The 19099-nt window shown below is 55.4% G+C and overlaps 2 protein-coding genes and 1 long non-coding RNA gene across 6 annotated transcripts; 2 read left to right on the plus strand and 1 right to left on the minus strand.

Moving 5' to 3' along the window:
* Positions 1 to 1185: 1185 nt before the first annotated feature.
* Positions 1186 to 14901, minus strand: LOC137455600 (C-signal-like). Of its 4 annotated transcripts, XM_068166582.1 has the most exons (7): positions 6320 to 6646; positions 3870 to 4338; positions 3582 to 3633; positions 3183 to 3370; positions 2768 to 2926; positions 2524 to 2643; positions 1211 to 2316 (listed from the first exon to the last, which is right to left on the minus strand). In XM_068166582.1, the coding sequence occupies exons 2-7, from the start codon at positions 4014 to 4016 to the stop codon at positions 2203 to 2205; spliced, it is 780 nt and encodes a 259-aa protein (XP_068022683.1). In that variant the 5' UTR covers positions 4017 to 4338; positions 6320 to 6646; the 3' UTR covers positions 1211 to 2202. The 4 variants fall into 4 exon arrangements, with proteins under 4 accessions (XP_068022684.1, XP_068022683.1, XP_068022685.1 ...); XM_068166583.1 differs by lacking the exons at positions 3870 to 4338; positions 6320 to 6646 and adding an exon at positions 14501 to 14901 and having other exon boundaries at positions 1186 to 2316; XM_068166581.1 differs by lacking the exons at positions 1211 to 2316; positions 2524 to 2643; positions 2768 to 2926; ... (2 more) ...; positions 3870 to 4338; positions 6320 to 6646 and adding exons at positions 12734 to 12929; positions 13160 to 13279; positions 13410 to 13568; ... (1 more) ...; positions 14256 to 14307; positions 14501 to 14722.
* LOC137455565 (estradiol 17-beta-dehydrogenase 2-like) lies at positions 8405 to 12152 on the plus strand. Its single transcript, XM_068166524.1, has 4 exons — positions 8405 to 8645; positions 8846 to 8897; positions 9143 to 9330; positions 12060 to 12152. Exons 1-4 carry the CDS (start codon positions 8499 to 8501, stop codon positions 12150 to 12152), a joined length of 480 nt encoding a protein of 159 aa, XP_068022625.1. The 5' UTR covers positions 8405 to 8498.
* Positions 14902 to 17088: 2187 nt separating the features above from the next.
* Positions 17089 to 18708, plus strand: LOC137455616 (uncharacterized). The gene is made up of 2 exons (XR_010990856.1): positions 17089 to 17370; positions 18429 to 18708. It is a non-coding gene; the product is annotated as an uncharacterized lncRNA (long non-coding RNA).
* Positions 18709 to 19099: the final 391 nt, after the last annotated feature.

Consider the following 19099-nt stretch of genomic DNA (forward strand, 5'->3'; position numbering starts at 1 on the left):
ACACCACTAGTGCCTGGCTGCCAGCTGGCTGTGGCACCATTCACCACCACTCTCTGGGTCTGGCCCTCCAGCCAGTTCCTAACCCATCACAGTGTGCTCCTGTCCAAGCCATGAGCTGACAGCTTGGCCAGGACTTTGCTGTGGGGGGACAATGTCAAAGGCCTTGCTGAAGTCCAGGTAGACCACATCCATAGCCTTGCCCACATCCACCAGGCAGTCACCTGATCATAGAAGATCAGATTGGTCAGGCAGGACCTGCCCTTCCCAAATCCATGTTGGCTAGGCCTGATTCCTTGGCCATCCTTCAGGTGTGCTGTGATTGCCCCTAAGATGATCTTCTTGTGGATGGGCATCACATTGGCAGCTTCCAGTCATCTGGGACTTCTCCAGTGAGCCAGGACTGGTGGTAAATGCTGGAGAGTGGCTTGGCCAGCTCATCTGCCAGCTCTCTCAGCACCGTAGGGTGGATCCCATCCTGTCCCATGCACTTGTGGGGATCCAAGTGGCTCAGCAAGTCCCTAGCTACTTCCTCATGGATTTCAGGCGGACTACGCTGCTCCCTGACCCCATCTACCAATTCAGGAGGCCAGTTACCCTGAAGTCCTTCTGCCCTACTGTTGAAAATGGAGGCACAGAAAGTATTTAGTACCTCAGCCTTTTCCTCATCTTTAGTTCCAATGTTGCCCTCCAAGCCCAGTGAAGAGTGGAGGTTCTTTTTGCCCCTCTTTTTGCCATTAATATACTTATAGAAATGCTTTGTATTGTCCTTTACAGAACTGTTCAGTTTAAGTTCTAACTGGGTTTTTCCCTCTCTAATTTCTTCTACATGATCTAACAACATCCTTAAGCATATCACTAGTGGCCTCTCCACCTTTCCAAAGGTGATGCACCCTCTTTTTTTCCCTTAATTCATTCAAGAGCTGCTTGCTCATCCAGGCCCAGAGCCTTCCCTGCCAGCTCATCTTTCGGCACGTGGGCACAGCCAGTTCTGTGCCTTCAAGAGCTCCTGTTTGGAGTAGGTCCAAGCCTCCTGGACCCCTTTGTTCTTAAGGGCTGCTACCCACGGCACTCTCTGAATTAGTTGTTTAAACAAGCTGAAGTCTTCCCTTTGGAAGGCCAAGGTAAGGGTTTTGTTGTTGCTCCTCCTTGTTTCCCTACATAGTGAAAACTCCACTATCTCATGATCTCTGCACCCTAGACAGCCTCCTACCATCACATTTCCCACCAGCCCTTTCCTATTTGAGAACAGCAGATCAATCAGGGCCTCACCCCTGGCAGGCTCACCTAACAGCTGTGTCAAGAAGCTGTCCTCCATACACTCTAAGAATCTTCTGCACTGCCTCCTCTCTGCTGGGTTAAGTTCCCATCTGGCAGGTTAAAGTCACCACAGGAACAAGGGCTGGTGATCTTGAGACAACCTCCAGCTGCCTGTAGAATACTTCATCTACCTCTTCATCCTGGCTGTTTAGTCTATAACAGACTCCAACCAGGATGTCAGTTTTGTTAGCCTTCCCTCTGATTGCTACCCACAGGCATTCAATCCTTTCATCCTTTACCTCATGTCCTGTGGCATGGAGAGATGGCCACCCCTCCTCCTCTTCTCCCTCACCTGTCTCACCTAAAGAGCTTATAACCATCCAGTGCAGTGCTCCAGTCAGGTGAATCATCCCACCACGTTTCTGTAATGGCAACCACATGGCTGTACCTGGTGTACCAAGGCTTCCAGTCCCTCTTGTTTGTTACCCATACTGCATGCACTGGTGTACCTGCACTTCAGCTGGGCTGCTGATTTCACCACTGACTTGACTTTACCTCCCTTGGTCTCCTCTCTGGAGAGCCAGGTTTCATCACCCTCCCCCTTCAACAAGGACAGGATGCTCACCGACTCTGTGGGTGCCTGGAAGGTCCCTCCAGAGGGCACTCTGGCTCTGTGGCCTTCTGCTGGGAACATCCCCAGGGGTTGGTCATGGTGAAACAGGGCCTGCAGGCTGTCACTCGTGGGCCACCCAGTGACAGCTGTGGGTCATGGGGTAGCCACAGGCATTGTCATGTTCAGAGATGAGGAGAGGGATGCCAGGGAGTGGCTGCCCACAGGCACTGGCATCACAGCAGAGGCTGTGGCTCGCAAGCAGAGGTTTATTGAGGTGTTGGCACAGGCAGCAGTGGCACAGGGTCCCACTGCCAGCAGGCTGAGCTGGCATCTCACCAGGGCACCACCTTCCCTTCCCAGTCCAGGAAGGTGCCAGTGTCTTTCTCAGAGAGGGAGGAAAGCACATTCAGCATCCCTTGCACACTGGAGTCCACTGTCACAGGGGGCTGTGGGGCAGAGGGGCATGGTCAGCTCGTGCCCAGGCCTGGCTCAGAGCTGCCCTGGGGCAGCTGTGGCCAGCGGAAGGAGCTCCTTAGGCTGAGGAGAAAGCACCAGGTCCAGACATAGAGCCCAGCAGGAGCCCAGGGGATTGGGGTAATGGGCAGAGGACAAAGGCAGCAGCACTGAGAGCACTGCTGTGGTGGGGCTCATACCTGGTGCCCACCAACTCTCCCCATGTCAGTTTGCACCCAGCCAGGGTGCAGAGCAATGCAGAGGATGCCGTGCTCCCTGTACCCCAGGGACTGGCACTTGGTCAGCATGTTGAGAGCAGCCTGTGGGGACATAGGAGAGGCTGCTGGGAGCAGGGGAAGGCTGGCTGCAGGGCACCATGTCCAGATGCCAGGGCAGGGGCAGGGGAGGTGAAGCTAATCTGTGCTCAGCAGTGCCTGGGGGTACCTTGCTGCAGCGAGAGGACACTATTTGAACCATGTCCCAATAACTGGAAGATGCAATGGATGCAGTACTGCTGGAGATGTTGATGATGGCTGCCTTGCTGCAGCTCAGTGCTGAGCTTGGATTCCCCTGGGCACCCTTCTTAAGCAAGGGCAGGAGTGCCTTGGGGGAGAGAAGAGGAGATGGAGGCACATATGGAGGTGGCACAGAGGTGAGGAGCAACTCCTTCCCCAGCAGACAGTATTGGAAGCAGTGCCAGAGCATCCTGCCTCTTTTTCCCACTGCCCCAGCACCACAGGCTCCAGATCCTGAGCTCCAGGCAGCAGCTCCACAAGCTTCCTGTGGAGCAGAGGCAGGACCCCCTCCCACCTGTACTTTATGCTCCACTAGGACAGCCCAGCTTGGGTGAGGCTCTCACCTGGCCCATCAGCAGGGGCCCAATGGTGTCGATGGTGTAAACCTGTGTCATGTCCTCCAGGGTCTCATCCTCAAGTTTATTGAACGTGGCAATCCCAGCGTTGTTGATGAGCAGGGTCAGCCCTGAGCCCCCCAGGTGCTTCTCAACTGGGGCTGCAGCTGCCTTGATGCTGGCAGGATTGGAGACATCTGCAGAGCCAACACAGGGCAGGTCAGAGCCCACAGTCCCCTGCTGCCATGGGGTCCACTGTGTCCCCTTGGGGATGTTCCCTTGGGTCTGGCCATGGGCAGGAGGGATGGCAGTGCCTGGTGTCTGCAGGCACCTGCCCATAAGCAAGGCTCCCTCTTGGGCACTGGCCAAGGGAACCAAGGTGAGGGACGCCCACCGTGGGACACCTACCGAGAGGGACAATGAGCAGGTTGGGGTGCTTGGAGGCCAGGTTCTGTAGCTCCTGCAGAGAGGAAACTGTGTGGGCACACAGAGGCAGCAGGGGCTGTGCAGAGGCTCCCTCCCTGTGTGCCACTGTCCCCTCCTCACAGCCCCTGCCTGACTGGGACCAGCTGCCCTGTGCCAAGGGTGCCCAGCTGCACCCCCAGCCCCTTGCAAGTCCCCTCCCTGCTGCAGCTGCTGCCCTGTCCCCCAGCTGCCATCCCCAGCCCTGCCCAGTGCATCCCAGCCCAGCCTCACCTGTGCTCGCTGCCCCTTGGGGTCCCTGCACCCTGCAAAGACCCACTTGGGTGGGGTTGGCATCCCCAGGAAGTGCTGGATGAAGCCCAGGCCGATGCCCCGGTTGGCACCGGTCACCAGCACGGAGTGGATGCGAAGTTCTCCCATGCTGCTGCTGCTGCCTCTGCCCCAGGTGCTGCTGTGTGCTCAGCTCCCTGATGCTTCTTTATAGCATGGCCATGGCCACCCCACCCATGCAGGGCTTGCACTCACTTGACTCCTGGCACCACCTCCCCAGCTCTTTGGACTCTAGGACAGAGATCCTGCCTCTCCTCCAGCTGGTGCTGTGTGCTCAGCTCCCTGATGGTTTATGTAGCTGTTCCATGGTGACCCCACCTACCCAGGGCTTGCACAAACCCTTGGCTCCAGGTACAGCCACAGCTCCAGCTCTTCAAGATCTCTAGGACACAGTTCCTGGCTGGCAACCATCCTGAGGGGCAAAATTCAATTGTTTTTTTCTGTCAAACTCATCTGACCTTGGAAGCTCTGGCCCCAGAATCCAGGAGCTACTCTCCAGGAGAGGCTGTCCTGGGTCTACACTGCCACTTTTTGTCTTCTCTCTTGTCCTCCAAGTCTGGCCTTGCAGCAGAGGGCTTCCACCCTCCCAGCATTGCTGTGGCCTCCTCTGGCCCTGCTCCACCAGGTCCCTGTCTGTGCTGTGCTGAGGACTCCAGAGCTGCCCCAGCACTGGAGGGGGTTCTAAGCAGAACACAGCAGAGGGGCAGAATCCCCTCCCTGCCCATTGTCCACGCTGCTGGCAGTCAGCTCAGGGCAGACTGGGGCCAGGCTGGCAGTGCTCAGCACCAGCTCACCTTCATCTTTGCACTCCAAGCACCCCCAAATCCTTCTCCTCAGCACTGCTCTCCAGCCCTTCATCCCCAGCCTGGATTGATGGAAAGGTTGCCCCCACCCAACTGCAGGGCCTTGCTCTTGGCATTGTTGAACTTCAGGAGACTGACCCAGTCCCACTTGTCAAGCTTGCCCTGCTCCCTCTGGACAGCACTGGTCCAGGACAGCCCCCAGGGGGACACCACTTGTTGCCAGTCTCCACCTGGACATGGAGCTGTTGGGCTGCCCTCTGGATGTGATGATGCAGCCAATCCCTTACCCAACAAACAATCCCCACACCACTCCAAGGGAAGGCTGCTGAGGGGGAGCGTGTCAAAGGCTCATCAGAAGTGCAGCTGGATGCCATCTACAGCTCTTGCTGTGTCCTCCAATGTGGTCCCTCCATCAGTGATGACCAGGCTGGTGAGGCAGGGCTTGCCATGCTGCTTGTCTCAGATCACCTCCACACTCCTTAGCATGGTTTCTAGGAGGATCTGTTCCATGCTCTTGCTGGGTTCAGAGGGGAGGCTGCCAGGCTGGCTGTTCCCACTGTCCTCCTGCCTACCCTTTTATGCTGAGATAAAGCCCAGAGCACATGACAGCCCTGCACACAGCCCCTGTGCCTCCTGGCACAGCAAGTGACAAATCAGCAGCAGCAAACGATGGCCAAAGCTTGCCCTGCGGCACCCCGTGGGAAATGCCTCCTGCTAATCGTTGTTGAGTGGCTCTGCTGTCACTGCCAGGACTTTGCACACCAGCAGGCCACACACTCACACCTTTCATTCACCTGGACAACCTCATGGCCACCAAGCCTGGGGGTTTCCCTTCCCACCACCCACAGCTTTTCTTGTGTGGCACTGCTCCTCCTCGTGGTCCTGCAGTACCTCCTGCACCAGCATCCCACCACCTGCTCTGGCTCCAGCTGGTGCGGTGTTGTCCAGCTTACAGGTGAAATGTTCCTCTGCAAGGACACACCTGCATCTGCAGCTTGTGTCTGGGGGCTGATGGCAGATCTCCCCTCTTCCCCTTAAGCTCCACCCATCTCATTCCTTTCCATTTTTCCTGAGGCTGTTCAGAGCTCCTCCTGCTTTGCTGCTTCTCCAGGGAGAGAATTCACTCTGAGAGTTCCTTATCCACCCAAAGCTCTGAAGCCTCCAGTGCTCTGTCTCAGACTGATCTCTCACTGAGGCCCCTGGTGACTCCTTGCTCCTGCCAGTACCTGAAGGGGGCTACAAGAAGGTTGCAGAGGGGCTGTTCCCAAAGGCCTGCCCTGAAGGGGCTCCAGGAGAGCTGAAAAGGGACTTTTCACAAAGGCTGTGAGTGGCAGGACCAGGGCCAATGGTTTGAAATGAGAGCAGAGCAAATTTAGATTGGATGTGAGGAACAAGTTCTGCACTACGAGCAACAGGTTGCTGAGGGAGGTGGTTGTGGCCCCATCCCTGGAGATCTTCAAGGTCAGGCTGGACAAGGCTGTGAGCAACCTGCTCTAGTGGAGGCTGTCCCTGCAGCCTGCATGGAGGTTGGACTGGATGAGCTTTGGAGGTCCCTTCCCACCCAAACCATTCCATGATTCCTCCACATACCTCCCAGGTTCTGGGGCTGGTTCCCAGGCTCTGACAGATCCTTCCAACAGCTCTTTCTGTCTGTTCACTCTTCAACCACCACAGGCCACAGCCACCCTTGCTGCCTGATGTCCTTTGCACAGGAACTCCGCTCTCCGAACAGGCTTCCAGAGGCTTCTGCTTCTAGGAGGAGGAGGATGAGGCCACCCACAGCCTGTTAGAAACCCCCACAGTCACCTCAGAACCAGAGACCATCAAAACAAAAAGAAATAAGCTGTGCATCTCCTGGGTTTTTTTGCTGTATCATGTTTTTATAGCCTTCCACTGCTCTGGAGTCACAACTTTCTACTGTTGACTTTGCTCTGGGGCCTCAGGATGCATAGTTGATTGTTGTGGTTTAACCAAGCACTGCTCTCCAGGAGTCAGAATCCAGCCTGGCATGAAGAGGTGGAGGAGGAAGCAGCCAGCCTCGCCTGGCTCACAGCCCAGCCTCTGCACAAGTGCTGCTGCTGTCACTAGGCCGCTGGAAGGGCCCTTGGATCAGCTCCTAGGAAGGGATTCAGATGGATGCTTTGCTCTGAACTGTGCTTGCATTGTCTTCAGCTAAAGGACTTTGGGGATCTTCTCAATGCTGATCAACAGGTAAAGGGCAGAGGGCAAGAGGCTGGGGCCGGGCTCTGCTCAGTGGTGCACAGGACAGGGGGCAGAGGGCACAAACTGGCACCCAGGAGGTTCCATCTGAGCAGGAGGAGAAATTTGTTTGGTGTGAGGGCGTTGGAGGCCTGGAGCAGGCTGCCCAGAGAGGTTGTGGAGCCTCCTCCTCTGCAGCTTCCAACCTCCCCTGGCCATTGTGATCCTGAGCAAGCTGCTGTGGGTGCCCTGCTTTGGCAAGAGGGTTGCACTGGATGATCTCCACAGGTCCATTCCAACCCCACCCTGATGGAGCTCTGTGAATATTCAGTGATAGTTGGAGGTGATTTGTGCTAATGTCCTGTTCCACCACAGCTGAGCCTGGACACCTGGAATACTGTGTCCAGTTCTGGCCTCTCCTGGGTGACCTGCCCTGGGTGACCCTGCTTTGGCAGGAGGGTAGGACTCAATGATCTCCAGAGGTACCTTCCAACCCCTCTATTCTGTGACTCTGTGACTATATCAATAAAGTCCAAGAAGCAGAAACCCTCTGTATTGATTAAAGGTCAGAGGGGTCCAAACAAACAGTCCTGCTGAAGCCCGCTGAGGAATGGGGTTTTGGCCACCAGACCCTCCTCACCTGCTCAGATCACCTTAAGGAGCTCTTCCTAGCTACTGTCTTTGAGGAGCTCTGGGCACATGGAGCCCTGTGGCCTGCTGTGTGCAAACAGTTAATGTGCAGCCACAGAGCAGTTGGCAGGAGCCTGCTCTGAATGTCAATGGCACTGGGCAAAACTCCAAGCCCTAAGCATCTTGTGTGAAACAAGCTCACTCTCCTAAAACTTTTGTTTGCAGCTCTGGCTCCAGGCCTCCCCACATGTACACCTTTCCTCCCCCCACTGGGGGCTTTTCTAACCACCCCCGGGGTGGAGTCTCACATTCTTCCCCCTCGCCTATCCCCTACCTAGCTAAAGCAAAATTACTTCCCACATCTGTGTTTATCACAATCTGGAACTGGAGACTCCCCGAGATGGACACTGCTTGACCCACTTTGATGCTGCACTTCCCCATGACCATCATTTTTCTGGTGAGGTAGCAAAGAGAAATGCAACCAAAGCAAAGCTTTCCCATGTGCTTTAGTGGGGGTGCTCCCTCTTATCAGTGGTTTCTGCCTGCCTAACTTTTACCGTTGGTCCTTATCAGATATTCTGCCTGCATGGCCTGCCTGAGCCTAGGGTACATCTTACCACCTAAGGACAGGATTCTTATATGCTTGAAGCCCCACATTTACTTTTTCCCTTAAAATATACATTTACTTTTCCCTTCATCAGTGCCAGCAGCACCTGGGGCATGGATGTGGCAGAGAAAGCCAAAGGAGCTGTGTCCTTTGATAAGGTTGCCTGGCACCTGGGCAGGATCTCTCTCCTGGACTCCAAAGAGCTGGGGAGGTGGTGCCAGGAGTCAAGTGAGTGCAAGCCCTGCGTGGGTGGGGTGGCCATGGCCATGCTATAAAGAAGCACCAGGGAGCTGAGCACACAGCAGCAGCTGGGGCAGAGGCAGCAGCAGCAGCATGGGAGAACTTCGCATCCACTCCGTGCTGGTGACCGGTGCCAACCGGGGCATCGGCCTGGGCTTCATCCAGCACTTCCTGGGGATGCCAACCCCACCCAAGTGGGTCTTTGCGGGGTGCAGGGACCCCAAGGGACAGCGAGCACAGGTGAGGCTGGGCTGGGATGCACTGAGCAGGGCTGGGGATGGCAGCTGGGGGACAGGGCAGCAGCTGCAGCAGGGAGGGGACTTGCAAAGGGCTGAGGGTCCAGCTGGGCAGGGGCTGTGTGGAGGGGACAGTGGCACACAGGTGGAGCCTCTGAACTGCCCCTGCTGCCTCTCCATGCCCACACAGTTTCGTCTCTGCAGGAGCTACAGAACCTGGCCTCCAAGCACCCCAAACTGGTCATCATCCCTCTTGGTAGGTGCTGCACAGTGATAGTTCCTCACTCTGGTTCCTCTGCCCAGTGCCTGGACACAGCACACAGCCTGGGAGCCCTGTGCCAGGAGTGAGCCTTGCCTAGGGGCAGGTGCCTGCAGGGACACCAGGCACTGCCATCCCTCCTGCCTGTGGCCAGACCCAAGGGAACATCCCCATGGGGACACAGAGGACCCCATAGCAGCAGGGGGCTGTGGGCTCTAACCTGCTCTGTGTTGGCTCTGCAGATGTCTCCAAGCCTGCCAGCATCAAGGCAGCTGCAGCCACAGTCGAGAAGCACCTGGGGGGCTCGGGGCTGACCCTGCTCATCAACAACGCTGCAATTGTCAGGAATGCTAATCTTGATGATGAGACCCTGGAGAACATGACAGAGATCTACACCACCACCACCATTGGACCCCTGCTGATGGGCCAGGTGAGAGCCTCACCCAAGCTGGGCTGTCCCAGTGGACCATAAAATACAGGTGGGAGAGGGCTCTGCAGGACTCCACAACATCTCTGGCAGCCTCCTCCAGGCCTCCAGCACCCTCATACCAAACAACTTTCTCCTCCTGCTCAGATGGAACCTCCTGGGTGCCAGTTTGTGTCCTCTGACTCTTGCCCTGGGCACCACTGAGCTGAGTCTGGCCCCAGCCTCTAGCCCCACACAGATCCTTTAGCTCTTGCTGGGAATTACTCAGATCCCCTTTGGGGCTGCTCTTCTCCAGCCTCTCAGCCCCAGGGCCCTCTGACTCCCTCACCAGGATGATACCATCGCTGCTCTCTGTTTATTCAGTGAAGATGCTTTGTCTGCATTCTTCAGAGGACAAACAGGAGCCACAGGAACAATAGAGCTGAAGCAAAGCAGAGCTGCTCAGGTGCTTCAATGCTGAGCTCACCTGATGGGACCTTAACGTCCTTTGTGCACCTGGAATCCCAGAGAACAGCTGAAAATGAAACAGCTCAGCACAGCAGAGCCTCATCCAGCCTGGCCTTGAATACCCCCAGGGAAGGGGGAGCCACAGCCTCCCTGGGCAACCTGTGCCAGTGTCTCCCCACTCTCACTGCCAACAATTTCTTCCTCCTCTCCAGTCTCAATCTCCCCTCTCCCAGCTCAAAGCCATTATCCTTCATCTTGGCACTCCCAGCTCAGGTCAAAAGTCCCTCCCCAGCTCTACTGGAGCCCTTTCAGGTACTGGAAGGCTGCTCTAAGGTCTCCCTGGAGCCTTCTCTTCTGGCAGCCAAGCACACAGCTGCCTGCTGGGCTGCCAGACACCACTGCTGCCTCCTGGGAAGTTTGTCACCACCTGACACCCCAAGGCCTTCTCCTCAGTACTGCTCTCACATGGGGCTTTGTGATTTCTTCCTCCACCCCTGGTGGTTCCCAGCACCCAGCATCTCTAGTGGGTGAAGAAATCACAGACCAGGACACTGCTGAAGAACCTCCCCTAAAAAACCCACACCAACCCTCTGCAATCCTGCCCCCCTGCGCCGCAGCCTTGGGAAGGGATCAGGAATCCTCTCCAGCTTCTCCCCAGCATTGCTCCAGGACACATCACAGGGACCCCAGGGCAGGCACTGGCCCTCTGAGATGGAGATGCTCTCAGTGGGTTTGCATAGAATGTGAGATGGTAAGGACTAAACAAGGTCTGGCACCCCCCACAAACACCCCAGCCCCAGGCAGCCCGGGGAGGCAGTGCCCAGCAGCGGCAGCGATGGTGGCGGGGCGGGCATGCAGCATGCAGGACCCAGCATCAGGTCTGATCTTGGCACTGGCAGCCACTGCTCCTCCATCTCACTTCAGCAGCCTCAGGGAGACACTCCTGGACATATCCCTGGCCAGTCTGAATAATTTCCCAGGTGAGCTGGTTCTTGACAGTTTGGTCTCCTCCCTTGCCGTGGCTCCACCTGGGGTGTCCACATAGGCCCTTTGGGAGCGTGGCCACGTTGCAGTTGTGGCCCTGCCACTCTCTGAGTACATTGCTTTGTGGAGCCTAGAAGAAGCCTGAGAGGCTAGGCAGGTGCCCAGTCCAGCCATTCTCAAGAGCTGAGTAACAGCTGGGAGATGTTTCCCTCCGGGTGGACCACTGCTGGTGGCCCAGGATGATGCTTGGCATCACCTCCACCTCACACTGATTGTTTCATGTCTCTTTTGTAGGGGCTGAGAGATCTGGCATCCAGACACCCAAACCTGGTTCTTGTGAAGCTGGGTAGGTGTCCCTGGGTTGGGGAATTTGTGCCTGCTGGCCACACTTGCAGCATTTGTCCTTCCCTCCCTGCCTTCAGGCCCCACATGGGGATCCAGTTCTTCAGAGCTGGCTCAAATGGTGCTGCCAAAAGCCCAGCTTCTCCATCCCTGGCTCAGCCCCAGTGCTGCATATCCTGGAGCCTCCTTGTTCTGTGGCCACAGGACCAGGAGGTTCTTGATCCCCATCTTGAGTGTCCTCCAGCTTCCCCAGCTGAGTCACCGCAGCCTTGCTGTGCCATGCAGATGAGCTTCCTTGATCCCAAATGCCAGTGGGGTCAGGAGGGCTGTGGGAGGAAGGGAGGTCCCATGGAAACAGCATGAGATGAACGCAGCCCCTGGTGAGGAGCTGTGGGAGCTTGCAGAGCCATCCTGCAGCCTGTCCCAGCACAGCCCCTGTGGGGACTGTTCCCCCAGAGACCATCCTGGGTTCTGCAGAGCTGTCACAGGCGTGGACTTGGCCCACGCACAGGAGGCCTTGGCTGCTGGGAAGGCAGGGCTTGGCTTTGCCGGGGGAGCTGCCCCGGCGTGGGATCCTTGTGCTGCGGGCGGGGGCGGAGGAGGTGCGGTGCTGAGCGGTGCTGCGGTTGCACATCGCCACCTATCGGCCGCATCTGGGAGCGCGTCTGCTCCTCCGCCTTCTCCGCTTCCCTCTGCCCCCGACGTCCCGTGTGCGGATCCCCGGAGCGTTGGGAGGCGATCTGCTGGAGAGCAGCCCTGCGGAGAAGGACCTGGGAGTCCTGAAACACAACAAGGTCTCCATGGGACAGCGATGTGCCCTGGTGGCCAAGAAGGCCAATGGGATCCTGGCATGCATTAAGAAGTGTGTGTCCAGCAGGTCAAGGGAGGTTCTCGTGCCCCTCTGCTCTGACCCAGTGAGGCCCCACATGCAATACTTTTTCCAGTTCTGGGTTCCCCAGTTCAGGAGGAACCGGGATCTGCTGGAGAAAGTCCAACGGAGGGCTAAAAGGATCCAGAAGAAAGTGGAGCACTGCCTGGTGAGGAGAGGCTAATAGCCGTGGGGCTGTTTAGCCTGGGGAGGAGAAGGCTGAGAGGGGATCTGATCAATGTCTATCAATATCTGAGGGCTGGGTGTTAGGAAGTGAGGGAAAGGGGCAGCCTCTGCTCACTTGTGCCCTGTGACAGGATAAGGGGCAAAGGGTGGAAACTACAGCACAGGAGGTTCCACAACACCATGAGGAACAACTATCTTGACTGTGAGGTTCACAGAGCCCTGTAGCAGGCGGATCAGAGAGGTTGTGGAGTCTCCTTCACTGCACACGTTCAAGCCCCCTGTCTGGATGTGTTCCTGTGCCACCTATGCTGGATTCGATGGTGCTGCTCTGGCAAGGGGGTTGGAATACAAGATCTCCAGTGGTCCTTTCCAACCCTTAACATCCTCTGATCTGTGATGGAGACAGAGAAGGTCCTGTGCCAGGCACACAAAGGTCAGCAAGACCAGGCCCCAACACTGTGGCTCTTCCTGTAAGGCAAGGCAGTGGCTGCACAGCCAGCTCTGAAGGCTGCTTTACTGTGCCCATGGCTGGGGGGCTCCGGAAGCACATAAGGGCAAGGCAGGACACAGAGGCTGTGGCTTAGCAGGCAGAAGTTTATTGAGGAGAGAGCACAGGGAGCAGTGGCACCAGGACGTGCTGCCAGTAGGCCAGGCTGGCATCTCACCAGGGCAACACCTTCCCTTCCCAGTCCAGAAAGGTGCCAGTGTCCTTCTCGGAGAGGGAGGAGAGCACCTTCAGCATCCCTCGCACGCTGGTGTCCACCGTCAAGGGGGGCTGTAGGGCAGAGAGGAACAGGCAGCTCGTGCCCAGGCCTGGCTCAGGGCTGCCCTGGCACAGCTGTGGCCAGGCGAAGGAGCCCCTCAGGCCTAGGAGAAAGTGCCAGGCCTGGGCACAGGGCTCAGCAGGAGCTCAGGGGATTGGGGCACCAGGAACCCAGGGTCAGGCAGGGAGGTCACAGGCATTGGGCAGCAGCACTGAAGACACTGCCATGGTGAGGCTCGTACCTGATACCCGCCGGAGCTCCCCAACTCCGTTTGCACCCAGCCAGGGTGCAGAGCAACACAGAGGATGCCGTGCACCCAGTACCCCAGGGACTGGCACTTGGTCAGCATGTTGAGAGCAGCCTGTGGGGACACAAGAGAGGCTGCTGGGGCAGGGGAAGGCTGGGGGCAGGGGAAGGCTGGGGGCAGGGGGCCATATCCAGATTGCCAGGGCAGGGGCAGCAAATCTGTGCTCAGCATGGCCTGGGGGTACCTTGCTGCAGCGGTAGGAGATAAAAGGCATCAGATCAAAAATTTCAGGAGCAGAAACGCAGCCACCAGAGCTGGAGATGTTGACGATGGCTGCCTTGCTGCAGCTCAGTGCTGAGCCTGGGCTCCCCTGGGCAGCCTTCTTCAGCAAGGGCAGGAATGCCTTGGGGAAGAGAAGAGGAGATGGAGGCACACATGGAGGTTGTACAAGTGTGGACCAGCTCCTTCCCCAGCAGATTACACTGGAAGCAGCTCCAAAGCATCCTGCCTCCTTTTCCCACTGCCCCAGCACCACAGGCTCCAGATCCTGAGCTCCAGGTTGCAGCTCCACAAGCTTCCTGTGGAGCAGAGGCAGGACCCTCTCCCACCTGCACTTTATGCTCCACTGGGACAGCCCAGCTTGGGTGAGGCTCTCACCTGGCCCATCAGCAGGGGTCCAATGGTGTTGGTGGTGTAGATCTCTGTCATGTTCTCCAGGGTCTCACCATCAAGATTAGCATTCCTGACAATCGCAGCATTGTTGATGAGCAGGGTCAGCCCCGAGCCCCCCAGGCGCTTCTTGACTGTGGCTGCAGCTGCCTTAATGCTGGCAGGCTTGGAGACATCTGCAAAGCCAACACATGGCAGGTCAGAGCCCACAGCCCCCTGGTGCCATGGGGTCCTCTGTGTCCCCATGGGGATGTTCCCTTGGGTCTGGCCACAGGCAGGAGGGATGGCAGTGCCTGGTGTCCCTGCAGGCACCTGCCCATAGGCAAGGCTCACTCCTGGCACAGGGCTCCCAGGCTGTGTGCCATGCCCCGGCACTGGGCAGAGGAACCAGGGCAAGGGACTCCCACTGTACGGCACCTACCAAGAGGGATGATGACCAGATTGTGGTGTTTGGAGGCCAGGTTCTGTAGCTCCTGCAGAGAGGAAACTGTGTGGGCACACAGAGGCAGCAGGGGCTGTGCAGAGGCTCCGCCTGTGTGCCAGTGTTCCCTCCACACAGCCAGCTGGACCCTCAGCCCTTTGCAAGTCCCCTCCCTACTGCAGCTGCTGCCTTGTCCCCCAGCTGTTAGCCCCAGCCCTGCCCAGTGCGTCCCAGCCCAGCCTCACCTGTGCTCGCTGTCCCTTGGGGTCCCTGCACCCCGCAAAGACCCACTTGGGTGGGGTTGGCATCCCCAGGAAGTGCTGGATGAAGCCCAGGCCGATGCCCCGGTTGGCACCGGTCACCAGCACGGAGTGGATGCGAAGTTCTTCCATGCTGCTGCTGCTGCCTCTGCCCCAGCTGATGCTGCGTGCTTAGCTCCGGGATGTTTCTTTATCGCATGGCCATGGCCACCCCACCCACACAGGCTTTGCACTCACTTGACTCCTGGCACAACCTCCCCAGCTCTTTGGAGTCTAGGACAGAGATCCTGGCTGTATGCCAGCGAACCATACCAAAGTAAAAAGCTTCCTTGTGTTTGTTGCCGGGCCGGCGCGGAGAGAAAACGCAGAGACTCCTCGGAGATTTTGCATCAACAACCGCTAGCACTTTATTGAATACACATCGTGGCTTAAACACCTTTTCTCTCCCCACATGCTTTTTCCCATCCTCTTTCCCAGGCTGAGGGAAACTTTGTTATTCACAGCTGTGCGTTTTCCAAGAGCTGTTTAGACTTCAAGCCAAGGGGAGGATTCCGGGCAGCCTTGCAATCCACAACAACTCCCTCTTATTTTAATAAACATAGCACAGCGCTGATCTCTCTCGCGGGGCCCCTTGCGAGAATGAACGCTGTACGGTAAACAACAGCGATCAATCCCTTGATGGAAACAATCCCTTGATGGTAACAAGCCAACATGCCAGCTGATTCAGTGGGCTCAACGCTTTTGCTATAGCAGTCTGAAGGAAAAACACTTGCAAGCATGAGAGCAGGGGTGAGAATCCCCTTCCTGATATGAATTCAATGTATACATTTCCTCTCTGCCAGAATGACATCGTAAATAGTCAAAATTCTGCCCAATATAAAATTAAACATAACAGTAAGGCCATTTCTACTGATACTAACATAATGATGTCTTGATGCTTTGTTTTGCTAAGGACAGGTACTGAGCCCTATTGTTCCTACCCTTGGCTTAACATTAAATTGGTTTTCCCTTTCAAATTGCTCTCAATTACAGCCTCAAAGATTCTTAATCCTCCATGAATTTTGTGGAACCACTACATGCTCTACTCTTTCTTGTGACATAATACCTACACTGCTCCTTTTTTTGTGTGTGTGTGTGTTACCTAAATGTACCTAAAGGAAAATGTAACTCATTTTGATTGTCCCTTTAACCAGGTGAGATTATTACTGGACTAAAACAGGCTGGTGAGTTAACATAGAAATTGGTGTGAACATATTCCCCAGGTCCATAGCAATTAAGGCATAGTGATATTCAGTCCCAGTTCAGATGTTTTGTGGTGACATTCTCGGGTGCTCAGCCTCAGGTGGATGCTTTGCTCTCGGTTTAGCGTAACAATCGCTGTGACCAGTCTGAGTGGTGAGGTGAGTCTCAGTGCAGTTAGCCGCCATGGGGATCAACACCCGTGTTGTGTTGATCCTGTGTTGTCAGCTGAGATGTTTGCAGAACCGAGCTGTCCAGTTCATGACATAGGTGGGCTCTGCCTGGCTGAAATCAGGAAAACTCAACATGAGCTCTCAGTGTGCACTTGCAGCCCGCAAAGCCAATCAGATCCTGGGCTGCAGCAGGAGAAGTGTGGCCAGCAGGTCGAGGGAGGTGATCCTCCCCCTCTACTCAGCTCTGGTGAGACCCCACCTGGAGTACTGCCTCCAGTTCTGGAGCCCCTATTACAAGAGGGATCTGGAGGTGCTGGAACGTGTCCAGAGAAGGGCCACAAGGATGATCAGAGGGCTGGAGCACCTTTCCTAGGAGGACAGATTGAAGGAGTTGGGGCTGTTCTGCCTGCAGAAGAGAAGGCTCCCAGGTGACCTAATTGTGGCCTTCCAGTATCTGAAGGGGGCCTACAGGAAGGCTGGGGAAGGACTTCTCAGGATCTCAGGTAGTGATAGGACTAGGGGGAATGGAATGAAGCTGGAGGTGGGGAGATTCAGGCTAGATGTGAGGGGGAGGTTCTTCACCATGAGAGTGGTGAAACCCTGGAATGGGTTGTCCAGGGAGGTGGTCGAGGCCCCGTCCCTGGGGGTGTTTAAGACCAGGCTGGATGAGGCTCTGTCCAGCCTGATCTAGTGTGGGGTGTCCCTGCCCATGGCAGGGGGGTTGGAACTGAATGATCCTTGTGGTCCCTTCCCACCCTGAATGATGATACTATGATACTATGAAAACCTGTTGGTGAAAAAGGATGAATCGCTGTCCTAGCCTTTGCCCTTAGTCAGGGTGACTGCCGTATTGAAAAAGAAACATTCCTTTCTTTTCTTACCTTTCTTCCCTTACAAGCAGAAATAATGCCAAAATCACCATTCACATCAGGTTTACATATGCAAAATGTTAAAACGCCTCTCAGAAGAAAACTTAGCACTGTTACATTAAGTGTGAAACTTCTGCAGGCCCCAAGCAACTGCAAATAAGGGAAAGATAAGGCACAGAAGGAGGGGGGTGAAGGGGGAGGAGGGTGAAGGGGGTGGGGGGGGAGAAACAGCAATCAGACAGTAGTAGAAAAGTACTTTTCTGCCACTGCTTACAAGCTGTTTGCTTCCGAAGTGTGCACCTCCTGATGAATGTGGTTTTGTGCTCCGAAGTTGCTTTTCGCTAAGTTTTTGGTGATGAAAAAACAGAGTGGCGTGCTGTTAAAGAATTAAAGGCTGGAAGGAGACGGGGCCCCGTATAGGTTATTGTAAACAGTAATTGGTTTAGCTGCTTAATGTCGAACGGTGTCAACTCGTTTGTGAAGATTCCACGAAGCAATGACTGCGCATAGGAGGAGCTGAACCCATGCTGGATCACTGAATCACACCCCAGGGGATCGGATTCCATTCAGACGGGTGAGCAGGCTGTCGGACCACAGAACAAGCAAGAATATCTGTGGATATGTCTGCGTGTCCTTCCCGAAGTGCCTGATCCTTTATCTTTTGCCAGTATTGCCTTGAATTAGGGCCTTGGGCCGATACCCTGGCAAATTCTACGACTGACAAATTCTGAGCAATGGCTCCAGAGGGGGCATGCCTGCCGCCCGCAGTTTGCGGGGAAAATAGATGTGTCTCTCCACTGCTCTCTCGGGGTCGAGCTGCAGGCTCTAGCGGGGGAGCAGTAGATGCGAAAGAGTCGCGGGGCCTGACCAGAGGCTCCGTTGCGGGGGCAGCGGGTGTTACAGGTTCGCGGGGTTTGACTGTAGAGTCTGCCAGAGGTCGCTACGGTCTGTGAGATCCTCACCCAAAGATAGCAGGCAAGCTTCAGAGGGAGGAGATGACAGTAGTTTCAAACTTAATCGCTCTCTTTGAGCTTCTAGACGGGATGCTATCGCTGCTATCGCTGCTATCGCTGTGGCTACAGCCATTCTATCCACTTTAAGCTGCCTCAATTACTAATTGCCAAGTTGTCAGAGAAGAAGCAGCAAGCACATCTCCCCTTGTGTCAAATAAAACCTTCCCTGCTTTCTCTCAGGTTTCCACAAAAAAAGGCAGTATGCGCATCGGCTGGTAGCCCGTTTTTCTTACACCGGACGAGTAAGAGATGTAAAGCCGGCTCCTGAAACTTAATACCATGCTGCTTTAATATGCGCATAAATACAGTCAGAATTGACCTCCCTGCAGAGGTCTGTGCCTTTATTGTCCCGTTCGCAACAGCTCACCTTCTCAGTGCCCCAAGTCTTCTAGAATCCGGATTCTTTTAGCTTTAGTTGCCCTTTTTTTTTCGCTATAGCTATTTCAGGCTCCCAGGACCTGCCTTAAAATATTTGTCATACGCCAACTCCTTCAGCTTCTGCAACATTTATTGTAGGCTCTATACCTTCTATCTGAAAATATCCCAGGGGCACTAACCGTGGTTTCATAATATGCTGAAGGCTCCACTGGCCTTTGGTAACTGATCCTTGGTATTACAGGTCCGCCGAGATAACATCCGTCACCCATGGCCTGAAAGAGAGAGGGTCCGGGACAGCCCTGCAGGGAAGAGGTGGGGGGTCTGAGTTCCCCAGCTGAGCTCTGGCCGCTGCTCGCGTCGCCATCGTCGTACTTCATAGGGATGACCGGTCAATAAGGGGAAAAGGACTCTGCTTTCCAAGGCGCTGAGTCTGAATTTGCTCCGAGGTCTCTGCTGCCGTCTGATGTCTGGTCCATGGGTGTGGTGAAGAGGTTATTAAATTTATTGATATGAAATATGAATTATGAAAATATTATTTTTATTAATTATAAAACTATTAATAACCAATGAATACCAACTTATATACGTGTTCTAGTGCACGTTCGTGAAATACATTCCACAAGTGGCTTAGTGTTATGATTATAACTTAATTGAACTATCTATAAACCCTTTCTATATTTATATAACGAAGGGTGCAGTTCTGCCGAGTGGCCACCAGATGGCGACTCGGCGGGAGGCGGGCGGTGGGCGGCTCCTAGCTATACACAGCAATATTACAATCTTTCTATGCGTCAGCTCTTACTCTGCTGGACGCGGATACTTTGAACTGAGTGCTAGTGGATGGAAAGCACGTGGAAGATATTCGATTCCCTTCAGACAACAGGGATCGGTCCTGGTCAGGGTCGGCCCGTG

This window comes from Melanerpes formicivorus, unplaced genomic scaffold (genome assembly GCF_026170545.1).
Source record: "Melanerpes formicivorus ecotype bairdi unplaced genomic scaffold, bMelFor1.0.p_v2 SCAF_102, whole genome shotgun sequence".
In the NCBI taxonomy this organism is placed as follows: domain Eukaryota; kingdom Metazoa; phylum Chordata; class Aves; order Piciformes; family Picidae; genus Melanerpes; species Melanerpes formicivorus.

Coding starts and splice junctions, on each gene's coding strand:
- LOC137455600 (XM_068166583.1), bottom strand. CDS start 14,647: ATGGAAGAACTTCGCATCCACTCCGTGCTGGTGACCGGTGCCAACCGG. Junction 3,634..14,500: donor CCAAGGGACAGCGAGCACAG/GTGAGGCTGGGC, acceptor TCCTCTCTGCAG/GAGCTACAGAACCTGGCCTC. Junction 3,371..3,581: donor CCTGCTCATTGTCCCTCTCG/GTAGGTGTCCCA, acceptor TTGGCTCTGCAG/ATGTCTCCAATCCTGCCAGC.
- LOC137455565 (XM_068166524.1), top strand. CDS start 8,499: ATGGGAGAACTTCGCATCCACTCCGTGCTGGTGACCGGTGCCAACCGG. Junction 8,646..8,845: donor CCAAGGGACAGCGAGCACAG/GTGAGGCTGGGC, acceptor TCGTCTCTGCAG/GAGCTACAGAACCTGGCCTC. Junction 9,331..12,059: donor GACCCCTGCTGATGGGCCAG/GTGAGAGCCTCA, acceptor TGGGTTCCCCAG/TTCAGGAGGAACCGGGATCT.